At 47.1% G+C, this 17,078-nt stretch overlaps 2 protein-coding genes across 2 annotated transcripts in view; one reads left to right on the forward strand and one right to left on the reverse strand.

Annotated features, from left to right (window-relative positions):
- Positions 1 to 1,018: 1,018 nt before the first annotated feature.
- LOC127207963 (NACHT, LRR and PYD domains-containing protein 1a-like) lies at positions 1,019 to 16,957 on the reverse strand. The gene is made up of 7 exons (XM_051167303.1): positions 16,873 to 16,957; positions 13,298 to 14,972; positions 7,668 to 7,838; positions 6,768 to 6,938; positions 5,308 to 5,397; positions 4,582 to 4,673; positions 1,019 to 1,311 (listed from the first exon to the last, which is right to left on the reverse strand). The coding sequence occupies exons 1-7, from the start codon at positions 16,955 to 16,957 to the stop codon at positions 1,019 to 1,021; spliced, it is 2,577 nt and encodes an 858-aa protein (XP_051023260.1).
- LOC127207965 (NACHT, LRR and PYD domains-containing protein 1a allele 5-like) overlaps positions 16,956 to 17,078 on the forward strand; it is a 34,041-nt gene continuing 33,918 nt past the window's right edge. Inside the window, 1 exon segment of the mRNA XM_051167304.1 lies at positions 16,956 to 16,970. Within this exon segment, the coding sequence (XP_051023261.1) occupies positions 16,956 to 16,970 (15 nt within the window).

The raw sequence follows: 17,078 nt of genomic DNA on the forward strand, positions 1-17,078 counted from the left end.
GTACACAAAGGCCCCTCTCCAGAGAATTCTATGACACAGGATTTTATGTAACTAGAACCACATAGTGGGCACTTACTTTTTTCCTAGCATTTTAAGTTTAATATTTTATTTTCAAAAATTGTATGCTGCTTTTTAGGAGTTTATCTTTTTTCTCTTCAATATAATTTTTAAAATTAATTATTTGGGAATTTCACCCTAATCCCACTTGCTTCCCAGTCTACACTTCCATCCTTGTGCCCTCAGTAGTTTATTTATTTATTTATTTTTATTTTTTATTTTATTTATTTTTATTTTTTTTTTTAGTAGTTTATTTTTAATTGCTAATTTTAATATAGTATTCTGGTATACGCACATCACCACAATATGGTTTTTTTTAATTAAAGTTTTTTTTATTATGTATGTATAATTTTCTTGCATGCATAACTTTCCATGCACGTGAAAGGCCCACTGAGGTCAGAAGAGGGCACTGGGTCTCTTGAAATTGGAGTTGGAGACAGGTGAGGGCTTCCATGTAGGTGCTGGGAATCGAATCTGGGTCCTCTGTGTGAACAGCCCGTGCTCTGCACCACTGAGCCATCTTTCCAGCATCTGTTAGTGGGGTTTGGCTTATCTCTGGATGTTAACTGTTACAAATTTAGCTTCTGGGCCGCTTGTTCACAAGTCTTGTATGGGTAATGTGCACTTGTTCTTGCTGAAGGGGCACCATGTTACAGAATGGCTTTGTTCCCAGGACCCTGAAAACCTAACAAAGGAGAGAGAGAGAGAGAGAGAGAGAGAGAGAGAGAGAGAGAGAGAGAGAGAGAGAGAGAGAGAGAGAGAGAGAGAGAGAGAGAGAGAGAGAGAGAGAGAGAGACGGACAGACGGACAGACAGACAGACAGACAGAGAGGCAGAGAGAGACAGACAGACAGACAGAGAGAGAGACACAGACAGACAGAGACAGACACAGAGAGAGACAGAGAGAGACAGAGACAGAGAGAGAGAGAGACAGAGAGAAGGGGGGAGGTGTCTGGTTGACATTAATCATTAGGAGGACGCTGACTTTCAATGACATCGTCACTTCCCAGCACTCTAAGACTCAGCTTTGTTTCTGGTTTCTCCTCAGCCTCCTTGAGAGTTAAGGGTGCAGTGGTAGCTTCCTCCTGCAGGTGGCAGGAGAGAGCAAGGTCTGAAGGTCCAACTCCCCGCTGCTCCGGACAGGAACCTTCAGCAGATCTTGGGGTTCCCTTTATGCCAAAATGGGAGGACTCAGCATGTTTGGGTCCCTGTCCTTTCTCAGGTTCGTTAAAGCAGATCGGCAGATCTCCAAGAACTGAAGGTTCCAGTAAAGAACTTGTGTTCATTAACGTTTATCTGCCAAGCGCCTACAGAACAGCCCACCAAGATCTTGTCAATGGCTTTTCTAGTCCAAAGTTTCAACGTCCTTCCAAAATCCTCACCAAAACACATGATCAGGTGTCTCCCCGTAATACCCCACTATTCTGGGACCAGTTCCTGTCTTAGGGATCTATGGCTGTGGTTAAATACTGTGGTCAAAGCATACTTATTATCTGGGACTGATTCATGGTGTGGGCTCTTGCCTCCTCGCTGTCTTTTTTTTCTTTTTTTTTTTTTTTTTACGCTTAGGAAATGCTAGATGGAGACTGTCTCCTACCGTGTTCTTGTCTCTCTCCCCTCTAAGAACGGAGTGGCCAGGCAGTATTGAGAACAAATGGCAGGTATTTTATTTGTCATGTGAGTCCAGAGAATTAAGATCCACTATCTCAGGGTTACAGTGACAAGTTGTAAAACATAGCTGCAGGGAGACTTAAGTACTGCTGCAAGAAAGAGTTCTCCCAGGCCCGGGTCACGTGACCACATTCCTTCCCGCCCTCGGGAGATAAGGAAGCCAGATCAAGGGGTCCTGCCCCACCTCCCTAGCGCTCTGCTCCTCTAGCGGCAGCTAATTAGCATAGGGACCGACAGCTGAAACCCGAAGCCGGCACTCCTCTCAGCTAGGAGGCAAACAAAGATAAAAAGAAAGTTAGATCCCCGGTGGCCTTGGCACCTGTTGTGTAGCCTATCACCTTAGGACACTAGCTGGGACCCGCCTAGTTAATCCCCCACTTTGCCCACTCCACCCCCAGATAGATACCTTGGCTTTCACAGGCAAGTTGTCCTGAGGGAATAAGATCTCTGAGTATGTCCACCTGGAGCCATCAAGACTCTTGCGGTCTTTACAGAACCAAGAACAAGCCAAGGGGGATCAGAGATGGTGGAATGGAGGCCAAAATAAAGATCAGGCAGAGACCTAATTCAAGGCTCCGGCCTCAGGGGTTGAGTTTTCAGATTACCCATTCCCCAAGGGCCCTGCCCCACACCTCCCAGAGTTCTAGGGTTAGGCGAGAACAGGCCTCCTTCAGGGCTTGGTAGAGTTCACTTTTTTGGCTCAGCCCCAGGCCCGACTGTAGCTGAACAACCTCTTCATATGTATGTGTGTGTATGCATGTATATATATATATGAAATGTGTGTATTTATGTATATATGTGTGTATATGTGTGAAAGGTATTTATGTATACATGTGTGTATGCATGTATGTATGCATGCTGTGGGCTCAATTTTCTTAACAAATATGTTTTATTATGAACTTATTAACTGAGAGTACGTCACTTAGAATCCGACTAACCTAACCAATAAGAAAAGAGGATTAAAGTAACAAAACCGTAAGGATATCAGTTCTGAGGAACGATTCTCCTGACGTAATCAGCAGGGTTTCTTCTGCTGGAACCTGGACTAACCAGAACCCAGAACCTCAGTAGGAGCTGGAGCCCCGAAGCCTTCCCTCGAGCGGTTCTCTCTAGGAGCGTCTTGAAGGGCAGCGATGAACAGCCAAAACTATCCCAAGTCACCAAAAAGCCCCGCCTCCAGTTTTGGGCTCATTTATATATCTCCTCCCAGAGTTCATGGTTCTTTTCAGCTGGTAACAATCAAGCTTCCGCGTGAGGTGGTTTGACTTCTAGTGGATTAACCTCACCTGATCTCCCACACTTGGGATCATAACAAAACCAGATTTCTCTCTCCTTCAGTATGCTATGTGTATATATATTAAATGTACATATTTATGTATATATGTGTGTGTGCATGTATATGTTATGCATATATATGAAATGTATTTATGTATATATGTGTGTACGTGTGTATATATGAAATATATATACTTAGGTATATATTTGTGTATGTTTTGAGCCCACTGCTTGCCTTCTGCACAACTTTCCCACAGTAATACCTTCTCCCAACACAGCGTTTGTATTTCCTTTCCTGCTGGTCCAGAAATGTTGCTTTTCCTAACATGTCTCCTGTGGGTATGTTGAAAAAAGAACCTAACTCAAAAGATGGGTGAGCAAGGATGGGAGGGTGATGCGTGGGTCATAGCAGCTCAGAACAGGAAGTCCTGGTACAGAGCCTGATGCACCCACAGCCCCGAGAGAGAGGTGCAGCTGTGGCCTCCAAGGCTCGCAGAGAAGAAAGCAGTATTCCCTCCGGCTTCTAGGCATGGATGGTGTTGTAAGGGATGGGGCTATTCTTCGTTGTGAGCCTGTAACGTTTCATATTATAGATGTTGGATAGAACTGATGACGTCTTCCAGGACGCGTGTGATCATGTTTTCTACATGTGACAGGGAAGTTGCACTCATGAGATCTCAGCAATACTGCTGCCCCAACAAGATCTGCCCAATGACAGCACCAGTTGACACACTTATGTGGATGGGGAAATTTCACAAGGACCCTCCCCCAGATGACAAACTATGGGTAACTAATAGCTGCTGAGAGAGAGAGATAAAATCAGTCTTCCCCAGAAAGAGCTCCCTAATAGGGTATCCAACCCCAGCCTGGAACATACATACACGACTAATACTAAATGGGCTCATCAGGTTGTATTTCTATATACATATGTATACACGTGTGCATATATCACACATATATTTAATAATAATATTAAGGGAGAGGCCAGGAACTTGAGAGTTTGAGGATGGAACATGGGAAGAGCTGGAGTGAATAGATAGAGGACTACACATCATACAAATATGTTCCTTGTGTATGAAATTTTAAAAAAATCCAAAAAAGAAAGAAACGATGGCTTCCTCCCACAGATGCCCCTTCATCCTGTACTCAGGATGCTCTGGTCCTGGTCCTGTCCTTCACCCTGTACTCAGGATGCTCTGGGCCTGGTCCTGTCCTTCACCCTGTACTCAGGATGCTCTGGGCCTGGTCCTGTCCTTCATCCTGTACTCAGGATGCTCTGGGCCTGGTCCTGTCCTTCACCCTGTACTCAGGATGCTCTGGGCCTGGTCCTGTCCTTCATCCTGTACTCAGGATGCTCTGGGACTGGTCCTGTCCTTCACCCTGTACTCAGGATGCTCTGGTCCTGGTCCTGTCCTTCACCCTGTACTCAGGATGCTCTGGGCCTGGTCCTGTCCTTCACCCTGTACTCAGGATGCTCTGGGCCTGGTCCTGTCCTTCACCCTGTACTCAGGATGCTCTGGGCCTGGTCCTGTCCTTCACCCTGTACTCAGGATGCTCTGGGACTGGTCCCATCACATACCTGACTGTGGTCTCTGCCACTTGAGTGAGGTCAGGCCATCACCCATTTCTTCTCCATCTGTGTTCTTGGTGGGAACCACCACACGTGGCTTCCTGCACACAGACATGTTAATTCCCTCAGATGTCAGGAGTAACCAGGGAAACCAGGGCTGTGTACACGATCTCTGCACATAAAACCCAACTCATCTGACTCTGAACTCAGGCCCGTGCTCCTTCTCTGGGCCATAACTATGCAGGACCACATCCTCCAGGGCATCCTTGGGGACAGAACCAGAATGACTTCAACCCCTCTTTGCTGTATTTGAATGTGTCCCCCAGTGCTCACACACTGGAAAGTTAACCCACGGTGCTCAGAGAATGAAGGGTAAGACGCAATGATGTCACAAGGGCTCAGCCTTCATGAAGGCGTTAAAGCCATCACCCCAGGGCTATGTTTCTGTGGCCTGGCTAGACTTGTCACAGAAGCCAGCTTGGCCTGTTGCTCTCAGCCTTCCCTATTATACAATCAGATGGATGAGCAAGAAGGGCTTCTCTGGATGCAGGGCCCATGTCCTTGCCCTTCCTGTGTCCAGAGCTGTGAGACACAATCTCTAGTCCTTATATTCAGTGCCCAGGGTCAGCCGCTGTCTTTCCTCACCACCTCAGAACCCTTTTCCCACCTCTTAGCTCAGTAGCAGCCACATAGGGCCTGTGTTGACCACAGGGCGTTCTGTGTTCCCCCACTTACCATGTGCTGGAGATGAGCAGCTGAGGCTTCTCTGCCTCCAGAGCCCTGAGCTCTGCAATCACCTGGTCACTGAGAGGGGCCTGGTCCAGCCTGCAAGTACAAGGGGGGCTGTTTCTTCTGGGATCCTCCACAGGATCTTGAGACCCCAGAGTCTAGGATTCTGTTGTCTGTGGGTGGAGCCAATGAGGAGGCTTCTTCAGGCTTATTCTTGATCAAAAGTCAGGACAAAGGAGAGAACAGTAGGCTGAGCAGAGGGAGCTGTGTCCATGAGGCAGTCTCAGTGGCCTTGCTCAGTGTGCAGGAGACCTGAATCCAGGATGAGAACCATTGGAACATTCCAGAGCTGATATGAGGGGCTGGACCTTTATACCCACTCCCCACAGGTCAGTTATTGGAAGCAGACTGTCCCAGGAAGGGGAACATGGCCATAGGTGAGGGCACTGTTGCTGACAAAGGGCACCTCTGTAGCCATCAGCATTCCCAGTGGCTGGAGGTCATGGCCGTATCTGCAAAGAGATTCTTGGCAGCTCTTCAAAATGAACACGTCGTGCTGGGACGTGAGGCTTCATGGAATTATCCAGAAAGAAAGAGCCTTGATGTCATTCTCACCTCCCCCGTCCTTTCCTTTAGTGCTAAGGAAGGAAGCCTTGTGTTACCCAGGAGCCACTGCCTGAGGTCCTCTGGTCCGCTTCTTCTGACCCTCAATTCCAGGGTTGCTGATGCTGTTGGTGTAGTAATTGCCTTCTCTGGGTTTCTGAGTCCTCGGTTCCCAAGCCAGGACACATCCCTCCCATCACCCTGCTGTGAGGCACAGACCAGGCAGAGGGCGAAGGCTCCTGCACCCCTGAGAGGCTGCGCACTGTCATCTTCCTGCTGTATGGGATGCTCTCCCTGTGGAGGGCGATGGAGCCTTAGAGGTCACGATTGTTCTGCCTCCAGGAGGGAAGGAGGCAGCTGAGATTCACATGTAACTGAGCTGTCCGGAAGGCAGACCTGAGGCAGAGGCCAGTTCTGGACATGCCCTTCAGTGTGTGAGGAACAGTCATGGCTGAAACCAGGCTGGAAACAAAGGCGCCAAGCATCTGGGCAGTGCCATCTCCAGAGGGAAGAGATCAGACTTCTCTGCCCAGCTGCTCCTTATGTTTGAGTGGTGAAACAGAAGGCCTTACAGAGACAAGCCACAGGGCACAGGCAGCTGGGCTTTTCCTGATGAGCTGAAGAACCAGGAGGCTCTTGGTACAGGGGTCAGCAGCCTCTGTGGTCCTGTGAGCCCATGAAGGGCACTGGCCAGCAACCCCTGGAAAAGATTTCTCTACAAACTGCCTGTGGACTTGTGCTGGGGAGGTGGACGGACAGGAGAGAAAGCAGCTTACAGACAGCAGGAAGGGGCTGCATGGAGAACACCCACCAATTCCATTCCCCTCCTTCTACTCAGAAAGGGATCACAGGGTCATGCTTACCGCAGGATGCTGAGGCTGCAGGCAGGACTCCTGAGCCCCTCACATAGCAGCATCACGCCATCGTCACCCAGGTCATTCAGCTGCAGGTCCAGCTCAGTCAGGCTGGTTCCAGCACTGAGCACTGAGGCCAGGACTGTGCAGCAGCTGGACGTGAGGCCACAGTCGACAAGCCTGCATGGGAGATGCTCACTGTCAGCTTCTCCAGGGCTCACTGCTCTTGGGAACTGGGCTCAGGTCTCCCCTGTGATCCCTGGCATGCTGGCCTGGCAGCGCTTGGCTCTCTGGAGAGCCTCTTCTTGTCTGGGTGTATAATTCCATGAGTCTCACAGATGAGCTGCAGGAGTGAGGGAATGTACATGGGGACCATTGCTGTGCTGCCCCAGGACAGCTCCCTGGTATTTTTAAAGTGCCATGTGATGTAATATTCACCAGACAAAGAATAGAGTATGCTCTCACTCATTACATAAAATCTTAAGAAAGCTGGAGTCCATAGAAACAGAGTAGAAGTCTGGTCACTAGGGCAGAGGGCAGGAGGAAGTGGGGAGATGGCATTCCCTGGACCTGGAGCTTTCTCTCTCATGCTTTACTTTGCCTCTGTGTTCCTCAGCTCTCCTTTGTCCAGTTCCTCAGGAAGTTTGTTCCCCTGGAGCCACCATAGGTTGCTGTTATCATTAGCTAGTGGGGTTCCTTGGTGAATGTCAATCTCTCTCATGATATCTAGGAACAGAATCCCCAAGATGCAAGACTTGTTTATCTTAGCAATTCTGGCGTGTGTTACATGTGTGTTAAAGGGTGTTCGGTGAATAATTGATAAATACCAATCCTCACCCTAGACTCAGTTTTTGCCATTGCTCTCCCGTCATCCATCCCTCCTCAGGGGAGAACCTTGACCAGACTCACCACAAGGTCCTTAGGTGGCAGCCAGAGTGTTTCAGGGTGCGGCAAAGACTCTGCACTGCAGTGAAGCTCAGTGCATTCCCACTTAGGTCCAGCTGCTTCAGGTTTCTGGTAAATTTAAGATTGTAGAAGAGAATCTTCCAGCTGGCATCAATGACTGGGGTCCACCTGCCCCTGAGGGGGAGAGAGAGGTTCTGGAGTGATTATGGCTTGTGCATGCGTGGTCTCCATGTGCAGCTCCACAGAGGAGATTGGATTTATTTCTACCTGATCCCCAGGCCTTGATATGCCGTCCCCAGAATTCACCGGCCTTCTACGTGTTCCTTTGCCCTCACTTCTTAGTCCTTTTCTCCATGTGGTTCCTCATCTTCATTCTTTAGGATAGCATGCCGTGTGCTCAGTTCATGTGTCTGTTTCTCACTCAGTGGAGGTGTCCCACAGGCTGTAAAAATGGCTGGCATCTTTTCTATTTAGTCTGTAGTGCTCATCTGAAGGCCTGGCACAAAGAGGGACAATGGGAATTCTGATACGTTTCTTCCCTCTGATGTGAATGCACCTGCTCTCCTTTGGAACAGAATTCTAGTGTCTCATAAGGCAAAACTGGAAAGGGGTATTGGAGGAGAGGTCAGGACAGGTCGTTGAGCATGCTCTGGGATGGGATGTTGAACATTATCATAAACACTAGAGCTGTGCTGGCTCACATGGCCCATGTATGCTTCCAAGAATAGGGACACAGAGAAGGGAGAGAGGACACAATGAGAGACAGACAGACAGACAGAGAGAGACAGAGACAGAGACAGAGAGACAGAGACATAGAGAGAAACAAAAACAGAGACAGAGAAACAGAGATACAAAAAGAGAGAGAAACAAAGAGAAACACACACACAAACTGAGAGAGAGACAGACAGAGAGACAGAGAGATCATTTCAGAATTGTAGTGCATTTCTTTATTCCTGAACGCCAGCAACAAAGCTTACAAGGTATAAGAATGTTGATTTCCAGGCTAGACTAAGCTACTAACATCAAGAGGCAGAGAGTAGCACCATACCTAGTTGTGCAACATTTGTAGTGTAGCATTACAAACAAAGAATGATCTTTAAAAAAATTTACATTTTATTTTATTTTTACTTTACATGTATGTTTGTATTCCTACTGGTATGCGTGCACTGTATCGATGCAGGAGGCAGAAGAGGCGAGAAGCAGGGCCTGGGACCCTCTGGGACTGTAGTTATAGGTAGTGTGAGACCTATGATGTGGGTGCTGAGAATGGATTCATATCTTCAGAAAGAGAAGCAAGTGGCCTCACAGGCTCCTCTGTCCACCGAAGATGGGCATTTTTGACGTGTGGTTGGTGTTTACACTGACTGTATTACTTAAGACGCCTGAGGTGCCATAACAAGACACATACAGAAGAAGTCATAATCCTGCCACCTTTATGCCCTAATTCCCTGAGCTGGTCTTTTCTCTTGACTTAGCTTAGTCAGTCTCCATCCCTGAACTGGTCTTCTTGTGTGCAGTACCCTTCTGTTTGTCTTCCTGCCTTGTTTGGCTGACATTTTCCTCTCAACTTTACTTTCTCACTAGCAGCTGAAGCCTGTCACTTTTCCATGGGGCTGTCCCCAGGCTCCCAAGGTCACTGTGGTTTTCAAGGAGGCTGGTGTTCCTGGTTCTTTTTGCCCTATTTTTCTGTTGTCTCTGGACATACTCAGAATTCTTCCACATAAGCCCACCTCTTCTCATTACATCTGTATCAAGGAATAACTTTTTTAAACTATAGACACTTGGAAAAAACCTAAAAAGGCCAAGGTTAGGAAAATGATGTAGTTGGCCAAGTCATTCTCTGTAGAGGTTTTCATAAGACTCTTCGGTATGATACTATAGGAGACATTCAGTTCCAGAAGACAGCCTTGATGCATTAAGAAAATAAATGTGAATGCAAGGTAATCAATAAAGCACGGCTCAATTTTCCCAAGAGAAGTATATAAAGAAAAGATTAAAGGGTATTACACAAATTTTCCTTTCTGCTGTGGATCAAAGCTAGGGTCTTGTGCTTGCTAGATGTGGTGTTTTGAATTAGATGTCACCCAGCGTCACGGACATTGATTGGTTTGTTCAACTCATGGTACTCTCTGGGAAGGAGGTGGCTTGTGCAAGTGTGCCATTGAGGTCAGGTTTTACTATTTCAAAGCCTTGACCCTATCCCCTGTGCTCCATTTTCAAGTCCACAACTTTGTCTGCACTCCTGGAGGTCTGCAAGCACCAACTTCAACCAGGTAAGACTCAAACCCTATTCCCTGCCTGCCAAGTTCCCCTAAATCACATCTAACAGTAGCAAACTCCAACCCGTCCTCCTGAACTCGAGTGTCCAGCCCAGAACTCCACCTGCTTTCCTGCTGGCCACTCTGGCCCTGTGGGCTCCAGGCCACACTGGTATTAGAGATGCCCAGAACTCCACCTGCTTTCCTGCTGGCCACTCTGGCACTGTGGACTCCAGGCCACACTGGTATTAGAGATGCCCAGAACTCCACCTGCTTTCCCGCTGGCCACTCTGGCACTGTGGGCTCCAGGCCACACTGGTATTAGAGATGCCCAGAACTCCACCTGCTTTCCCGCTGGCCACTCTGGCACTGTGGGCTCCAGGCCACACTGGTATTAGAGATGCCCAGAACTCCACCTGCTTTCCCGCTGGCCACTCTGGCACTGTGGACTCCAGGCCACACTGGTATTAGAGATCCAAGAGGCAACATTAGCACTCAGAACCACAGAGGCCACACAGACCACAGAACCCCACGGGAGACACCCTACTAGACCTGAAGACTCACTATTCAGCAGAGTCCCAGGCTACTCAGGCCAGGAAATAGAGAGGAAACTGAAACCAAGGGGGGAAAACCTGGGGGAAAATGCACCCAAGAAGATAAACTCAGAAATCAACACCTACACATATAATAACTGCAGAACTGAGATGGAAAAGGCCAGTGTAAGAGCACAATCAACAAGAGCCAGGGCAACATGATACCGCCAGAGCCTTCCTATCCTACTGCGGCAAGTCCTGGACACCACAACACAGCTGAAACACAAGAGAGGCCTTTAAAGAGAGAACAAATAAATCCCTTCAAGAAATATAGGAAAATACAAACAAACAGGTTGAATAATGCTCTTCAAATCTTGAAAATGGAAAAAGAATCGATAAAGAAAACAAAAATTGAAGGGATACTGGAGATGGAAAACCGAGGTAAGAGAACAGAAACTACAAACACAGCATCACTAACAAAACGCAGGAGACGGAGAACAGAATCTCAGATGTAGAAGATGCTATAGAAGAAACGGATGCATCAGTCAAGGAAAATGTTAAATCTAAAATGTTTCTGGCATAAAACATCCAGGAAATTTGTGAGACTGTGAAAAGACCAAACCCAAGAATAATAGAAATAAAAGAAGGAGACTTCTAGCTCAAAAGTTCAACAAAATCATACAAGAAAAAATTCCTAACCTAAAGAAAGAGTTGCCTATAAGACATAAGAAGCTTACGGAATACTGCATAGATTGGCCCAGAAAAGAAAATCCTCCCAACACATAATAAAACACTAAATGTACAGAGCAAAGAAAGACTATTAAAAGTCACGAGGGATAAAGGCCATGTAACACATAAAGGCAGGCCTATCAGAATTACACCAAACTTCTCAATAGAGACTTTTAAGCCAGAAGGGCCTGGACAGGTATCATGCAGACCCCAAGAGACCATAGATGCCAGCCCAGACTACTATACCCAAAAAATTTTCAATCACAATAGATGGAGAAATCAAGATAGTCCATGACAAATCCAAATTTAAAATAATCCAGCCCTACAGAAGATGCTAGAAGGAAAACTCCCACCTAACAAGTTTACCTACACCCAAGAAAACACGGGAAATAAATAATTTTACATCAGCAAAACCAAAAGAAGACACACACACACACACACACACACACACACCCACACACACCATCAAATTAACAGGAATTTACAGTCATTGGTTTTAATATCTCTTAATGTCCATGGACTCAATTCCAAAATAAGAAGACACAGACTGACAGAATGGATGGAAAATCTGGATCCATCATTCTGCTGCATACAAGAAACACACCTCAACATCAAAGACAGACATTACCTCAGGGAAAAGGGCTGAAAAAAGGGTTTCTAAGCAAATGGACCCAAGAAACAAGCAGGAGTAGCCATTCCAGTATCTAATAAAATGGACTTTCAGCCAAAAGTTATCAAAAAAGACGGGGAAGGACACTTTGTACTCATCAAAAATATCCACTAAGATGATATCTTAATTCTGAATATCTATGCTCCAATGCAAGGGCACCCATATTTATAAAAGAGACATTATTAAGCTTAAATCACACATCAAACCCTACACATTAATAGTGTGAGACTTCAACACCAATAGACGAGTCATTCCAACAGAAACCACCTTGCTGCTGGGATTGTTAAGAAATTATGAAGCCTTTGAGGTGAGTGCCAGGGCCAGACTGCCTTCATTGACACACACAGAAAGGCCTCTGGGCCGGGGAAACAGGAACTCTCATACATATGCATTCTGAGTAAGTCCTCAGGACCAAGGTGACTGTCATGGGGATAGGGGATGGTTCCTTCAGGAGTGGGAAGTTTCTCAGAAAGATAGCATGTTAAGAAAGACAATCCTGAAATTTGAGGACAAATGGATGGACCTAGAAATGATCATCCTGAGTGAGTTAACCCAGACCCAGAAAAACTCACATGGTATATATTCACTTATAACTGGACACTAGCCCGAAGAGGGATGTCCCATGAAAGTCTTCACTTATCAGGAGATTGGGATAGATGCGGGGACCTCCTATTGGGACTGTAGGTGAGAGAAGTATGGGAGAATGGGGAAATAGAAGGATCCAGAGGGTCCTAGACACCTACAAGAAGGACATCATGATGGGCGGATCTGGACCCTGATCATGGGGGCTCTTCTCAAACTACTGCACCAACCAAGGACAATACATGCAGTAAACATTCAACCCCTACTCAGATCTAGCCAATGGACAGGACATTCTCCACAGTTGTGTGGACAGCAGAGACTGACTCTAACATGAACTCTGGTGCCCCATATTTGACCACTTCCCCTTGGTGAGGAGGCCTGGTGGCACTCAGAGAAAGAATAGGCAGACTACCAAGATGAGACTTGGTATGCTGTGACCATATGGTGGTGGAGGAAGTCCCCTTCTGTCACAGACAGGGTGAAAGAGGGAGGGAGAAACGGGAGGATACAAGTAAGGGGATAACAAGCAAGATGTCATCTGAATAAATTAATAAATAATATCAAAAAAGAGAAGGACAATCAGTAACAGTGGCCACTGTAAGCCTGTGAAAGGTGAAAATGAGTTGAATCAAAGAAGCTGGGTGGTCCTCACCAAGCACAGGGAGAGACAGAAGTTTATAGGCCCATCCCATGCTCAGGCACACAGAGGCAAACAGAGGAAGACAGTCAGATTCAGCAGTTAGATGTCACAGCGTGTGTCCTGCTGCCCTGGGTCCAGCTAAGAGTGTTTCTGCTGCTCAGAACATGAGGGACCATGGGATCCATTGGGAAGCTGAGAGAGGGCTGTGTCTGGATACTCACAGAACTATGCCGGGGACTGTCAGCTTGTGTCCCTGACATCCACCGCTGTACAGCTGAAGACTCTTCACGTGGTGGCAGAACTTTATGCAGAAAGTGACCACCATGAGCTCCACATCTGTCTGTATCACCAGGTGCCTCACGTTTGTCTGGAGCTGTGTGTGAGCCACATCATTTGGGCCACGCACCATTGTTTCTTGAAAATCCTGCATCACATTTGTCAGTATCGCCTCTTCCCGATTCTCATACAGACAGTGGAACAAACCCAGAGAATCCAGTTGATGGGGTAGGGTTTCCCCTAGGATGCCCCGTAGCCAGCTCAACTTTGTCTTCCAAGGCAGTCTGCAGGAAAAGAACTTTTGCATTTCTCTGATTCTTTGTTTATTCAAAAGGCCGAATATAAAGTGCATAGTGGGTGCCTCATACCGAGCATCTCTTCCATACACTTCTTTTTGTGTTTCCACAATTCTGTAGTTTTCCATAAAACCACATCTATCCTCACTGTCCCACAAAACAAAGGACATCGCTGCAAAGAACTCCTGGAGACAGAAGTGGGCAAAGGTGTAGCTCGTAGAGCCGGGCTGCTTTTGAAGGACACCGATCTTCCGGAAGGTCACAATGTCAGCCTTAGCCAACCCTTGGATCACGAGATCATGTTCACTGAACAGGCTCCTTCTTTTGCAGATCCCTTCAGCAGCCAGTGAGCAGAGAGCTCTGAGCTGGGGCCCCAGATGCTTACCTGGGATTCTCTGGGAAAGATATTTGAGGCAGAGGGCTGTGGTGGTCTGTGAGGTCAGTAAGAGGACTTCCTGCTTCTCCATCTGCTGTGACAGGCAAGTGCAGACCAGCCAGGACACCCAGGGAACCTCACACAGGGTGAAGAGCACTGGTTTTGATTCAACTAAACAAAAAGCTGCAATTGCATCACTTTCCTTTGCAAAATATTTGTAGAAGTATTCCTTCCGTCTTGACTCAGAGAAGCCCAGGACTTCCACCCAACGTGGCTGCGCCAGTGAAGGAATGAAGCTATGTAGAGCTGAGGTCCGAGCTGTGAGCAGGAAGGAAGCCCCCGGGAGGATGGATTTCCCCAGCAAACTGCCCAGCAGTGTGTGCACAGGCCGTGGCTGGCTCCAGTGCAGACAGAGCTCAGGATTCTGATCCTCCAAGACCCATGCTGGCTCATCTATGCCATCCAGGATGAAGAGCAGCTTCTCAGGGTGAGACAGGATCTGCCTGATGGGAGCTGTGGGCACAGCCTGGCCTTGTGCTATGAGCTCAGCCAGACTTAGCCGCTCACACTGGGCCAGCTCTCTGCAGCTGAAGAAGAAGACATGCTGGAAGCGATCCCTGTAGAGCTGGCCTTCCTCCCAGGCTCTCCTAACCTGCCTGGCCAGCGTTGACTTCCCAATCCCAGCAGCCCCCTGTAGTACAACTAACTGAGGCTTCCTCTGAGTTCCTGTGCTTGGGCCAAATAAGTTTTGGATCTCAATTATGCGTCCTTCTTCTTCTGTTACACGTTGATGCCTGCTTTCCCTGACCCAGTTCTCTGACCCTCTTTGGCAAGATTTGTGTAGGAGCAGTAGCTCTATGACATTTTGGGACAAATTCTCCCTTGTAAGTGACTGTGTGGGGCAAAAAGTCTTTCCTTCTTGCTTCTCATATATTTCTGGAATGGTTTCTAAATAAAAGAGAGAAAGATAGGGCAGAAGTGTACATATTAGAGTTGTTTGTTCATTCAATCTTTCCTTCCTCTATCCCTCCTCCGTCCTCCCTCAGGCCCTCCCTCCTTTTTCCTTTCTTCCTCCATCCCTCCCTCCGTTCCTCCCTCCTTCCTTCCTTCCTCCATCCCTCCCTCCGTCTTTCCCTCAGTCCCTCCCTCCACCCTCCCTCAGTCCCTCCCCCCTTCCTTCCCTTCCTCCATCTGATCCTTTAATATTTGCATCAATTTGTTCATCTCTCTAAGCTGGACAACATAGTCTTTGGACATAAGTATATTCTGAACAGTGCAGTGCAGAAAATGTGAAATTTAGAGTAGAAGATTGTAGTTCAAGTCTTCATGTTACTAATAATGATTCTGTCCAACATTCATTCATGCTTCAGATACTTATCAACTTCCTACCCTTTGCCAGACCTGTTCTTGAGGCTGAGAATAAATGGTGAGCTCACAGAACCAACCCTGTGCTCAGTCAGGGATGATTCAGCAGCTCCACTGAGCTCAGCTTCCCCATCTGTAATTCAGGGCTTCGGACTCTCCCTGTGGGAGGTCATGGAGTAGTGGTGAAGATTACAGACAGGGGAGCAGATGTCTGCTTCTGACAGATCCTACTGGGCTCCACCATTTCAGCACTGACAGCATCATTCTACAGGCCCTGAGATATTGGGTCTGATGGAATGGTCTCGGGATTCCATAGACTTCATGTTTCAGGACATAGACTTGGTCCCCTGTCCATAGGCCTGGCAACCCTGGGAATACTTTGTATTGCCTTCCATGTATCTCTGGTAACAACAAGCCTTGTTTGTGGCTACTGTTGTGGTGTCTTTTGTCCCTTTTGAAACTCATGTTGAAACTCAGATGCCAACATAGCAGTAAGGGATACAGGTGTAGTGTGAGTGTTTACAGCCCCTTAATAGTGACCAATGCTGTTCTTCTAGGAACCATCAAGCTGCTGTGGGGAGGGCTACCCTTTCTTTCTTGCACACATCTGCTTTCCTTTATACTTTTTTGAGGCTGGGTATATATAGTTTCCAGTGTTGGACTTTCAGCCTTCAGAACTATATTATATATAAGCATGTTCAAAAAACTCTCTGAGCAATTGGTCATGGTGGAGCATGCCTTTAATGACAGACACAAGTGAATGTCTGTGAGTTCGAGGCCAGCCTGGTCTACAAAGTGAGTCCAGGACAGCCAAGGCTACACAGAGAAACTCTGTCTTGAAAAACAAACAAACAAACAAACAAACAAACAAACAAACAAACCAAAAAGAAAATCACTGAGTATAGTGGTGTAGTCCTATAATTCATCACTCAGAAGACAAAGGCAGGAGGAGAATCAGGAGCCCATGGCCAGCTTTTCTATACGGCAAATTGGAAACCATCCTAGGTTGCAATCAATCAGTTAGTCAGTCCAGTGAGTCAGTAATTCAATCAACCAATCAAAATATTAGAATAACAAAAGTTACCCAGTTTCTATCTTCAGTTACGGTAACAGAATACAAACTAAGACATTTGCTTTTGATGTAACTTGCTTGCTACTGTGAACTTTGCTGGGGTTTACTTCTCCTGCCTCACTTCCCTTCCCTCTAACCAGTGCACCTGAAGAGCCATCTCTCCAGTTTGGGCATGAGCACAGATCTCATCTCAGCATTTTCATTAGAAGGAACTCAAGTCAGGAAAGACAGGAGGACGCACCTTGGACCAGAATCCAAGTTCATCCCTCAACACTTGCCAGTTACCCAAAGTACAAGGCAGCTGTCTGTCCTGCCATGGACAAGGTGCTGGAGAAAATATGGTGAGAGCACCGAGAATAGCATCAGCTTACACAATTAGCCCTGAGGACCTGGCTTCAGGGGCCTACTTACCTCTGAAATGAGGATCTATATATCTGCTCTCATTGTCTTCTGTAGGAGGACTTCTAACCCTGAGTGCGGCAAGCTGGCCACTCATGTCTGAGGCCAAGGTCTGCCTGGCTCAGGCCTTGTCTGTCTTAGGTGCCAAGAGACGGCTCAGCTTTCCCCAGACCTCTTTCTCTAAGATCTTCCAGCTGAAATGTATCTGTAATCATTTT

Source organism: Acomys russatus, chromosome 25 (genome assembly GCF_903995435.1).
Source record: "Acomys russatus chromosome 25, mAcoRus1.1, whole genome shotgun sequence".
NCBI classification, from domain to species: Eukaryota; Metazoa; Chordata; class Mammalia; order Rodentia; family Muridae; genus Acomys; species Acomys russatus.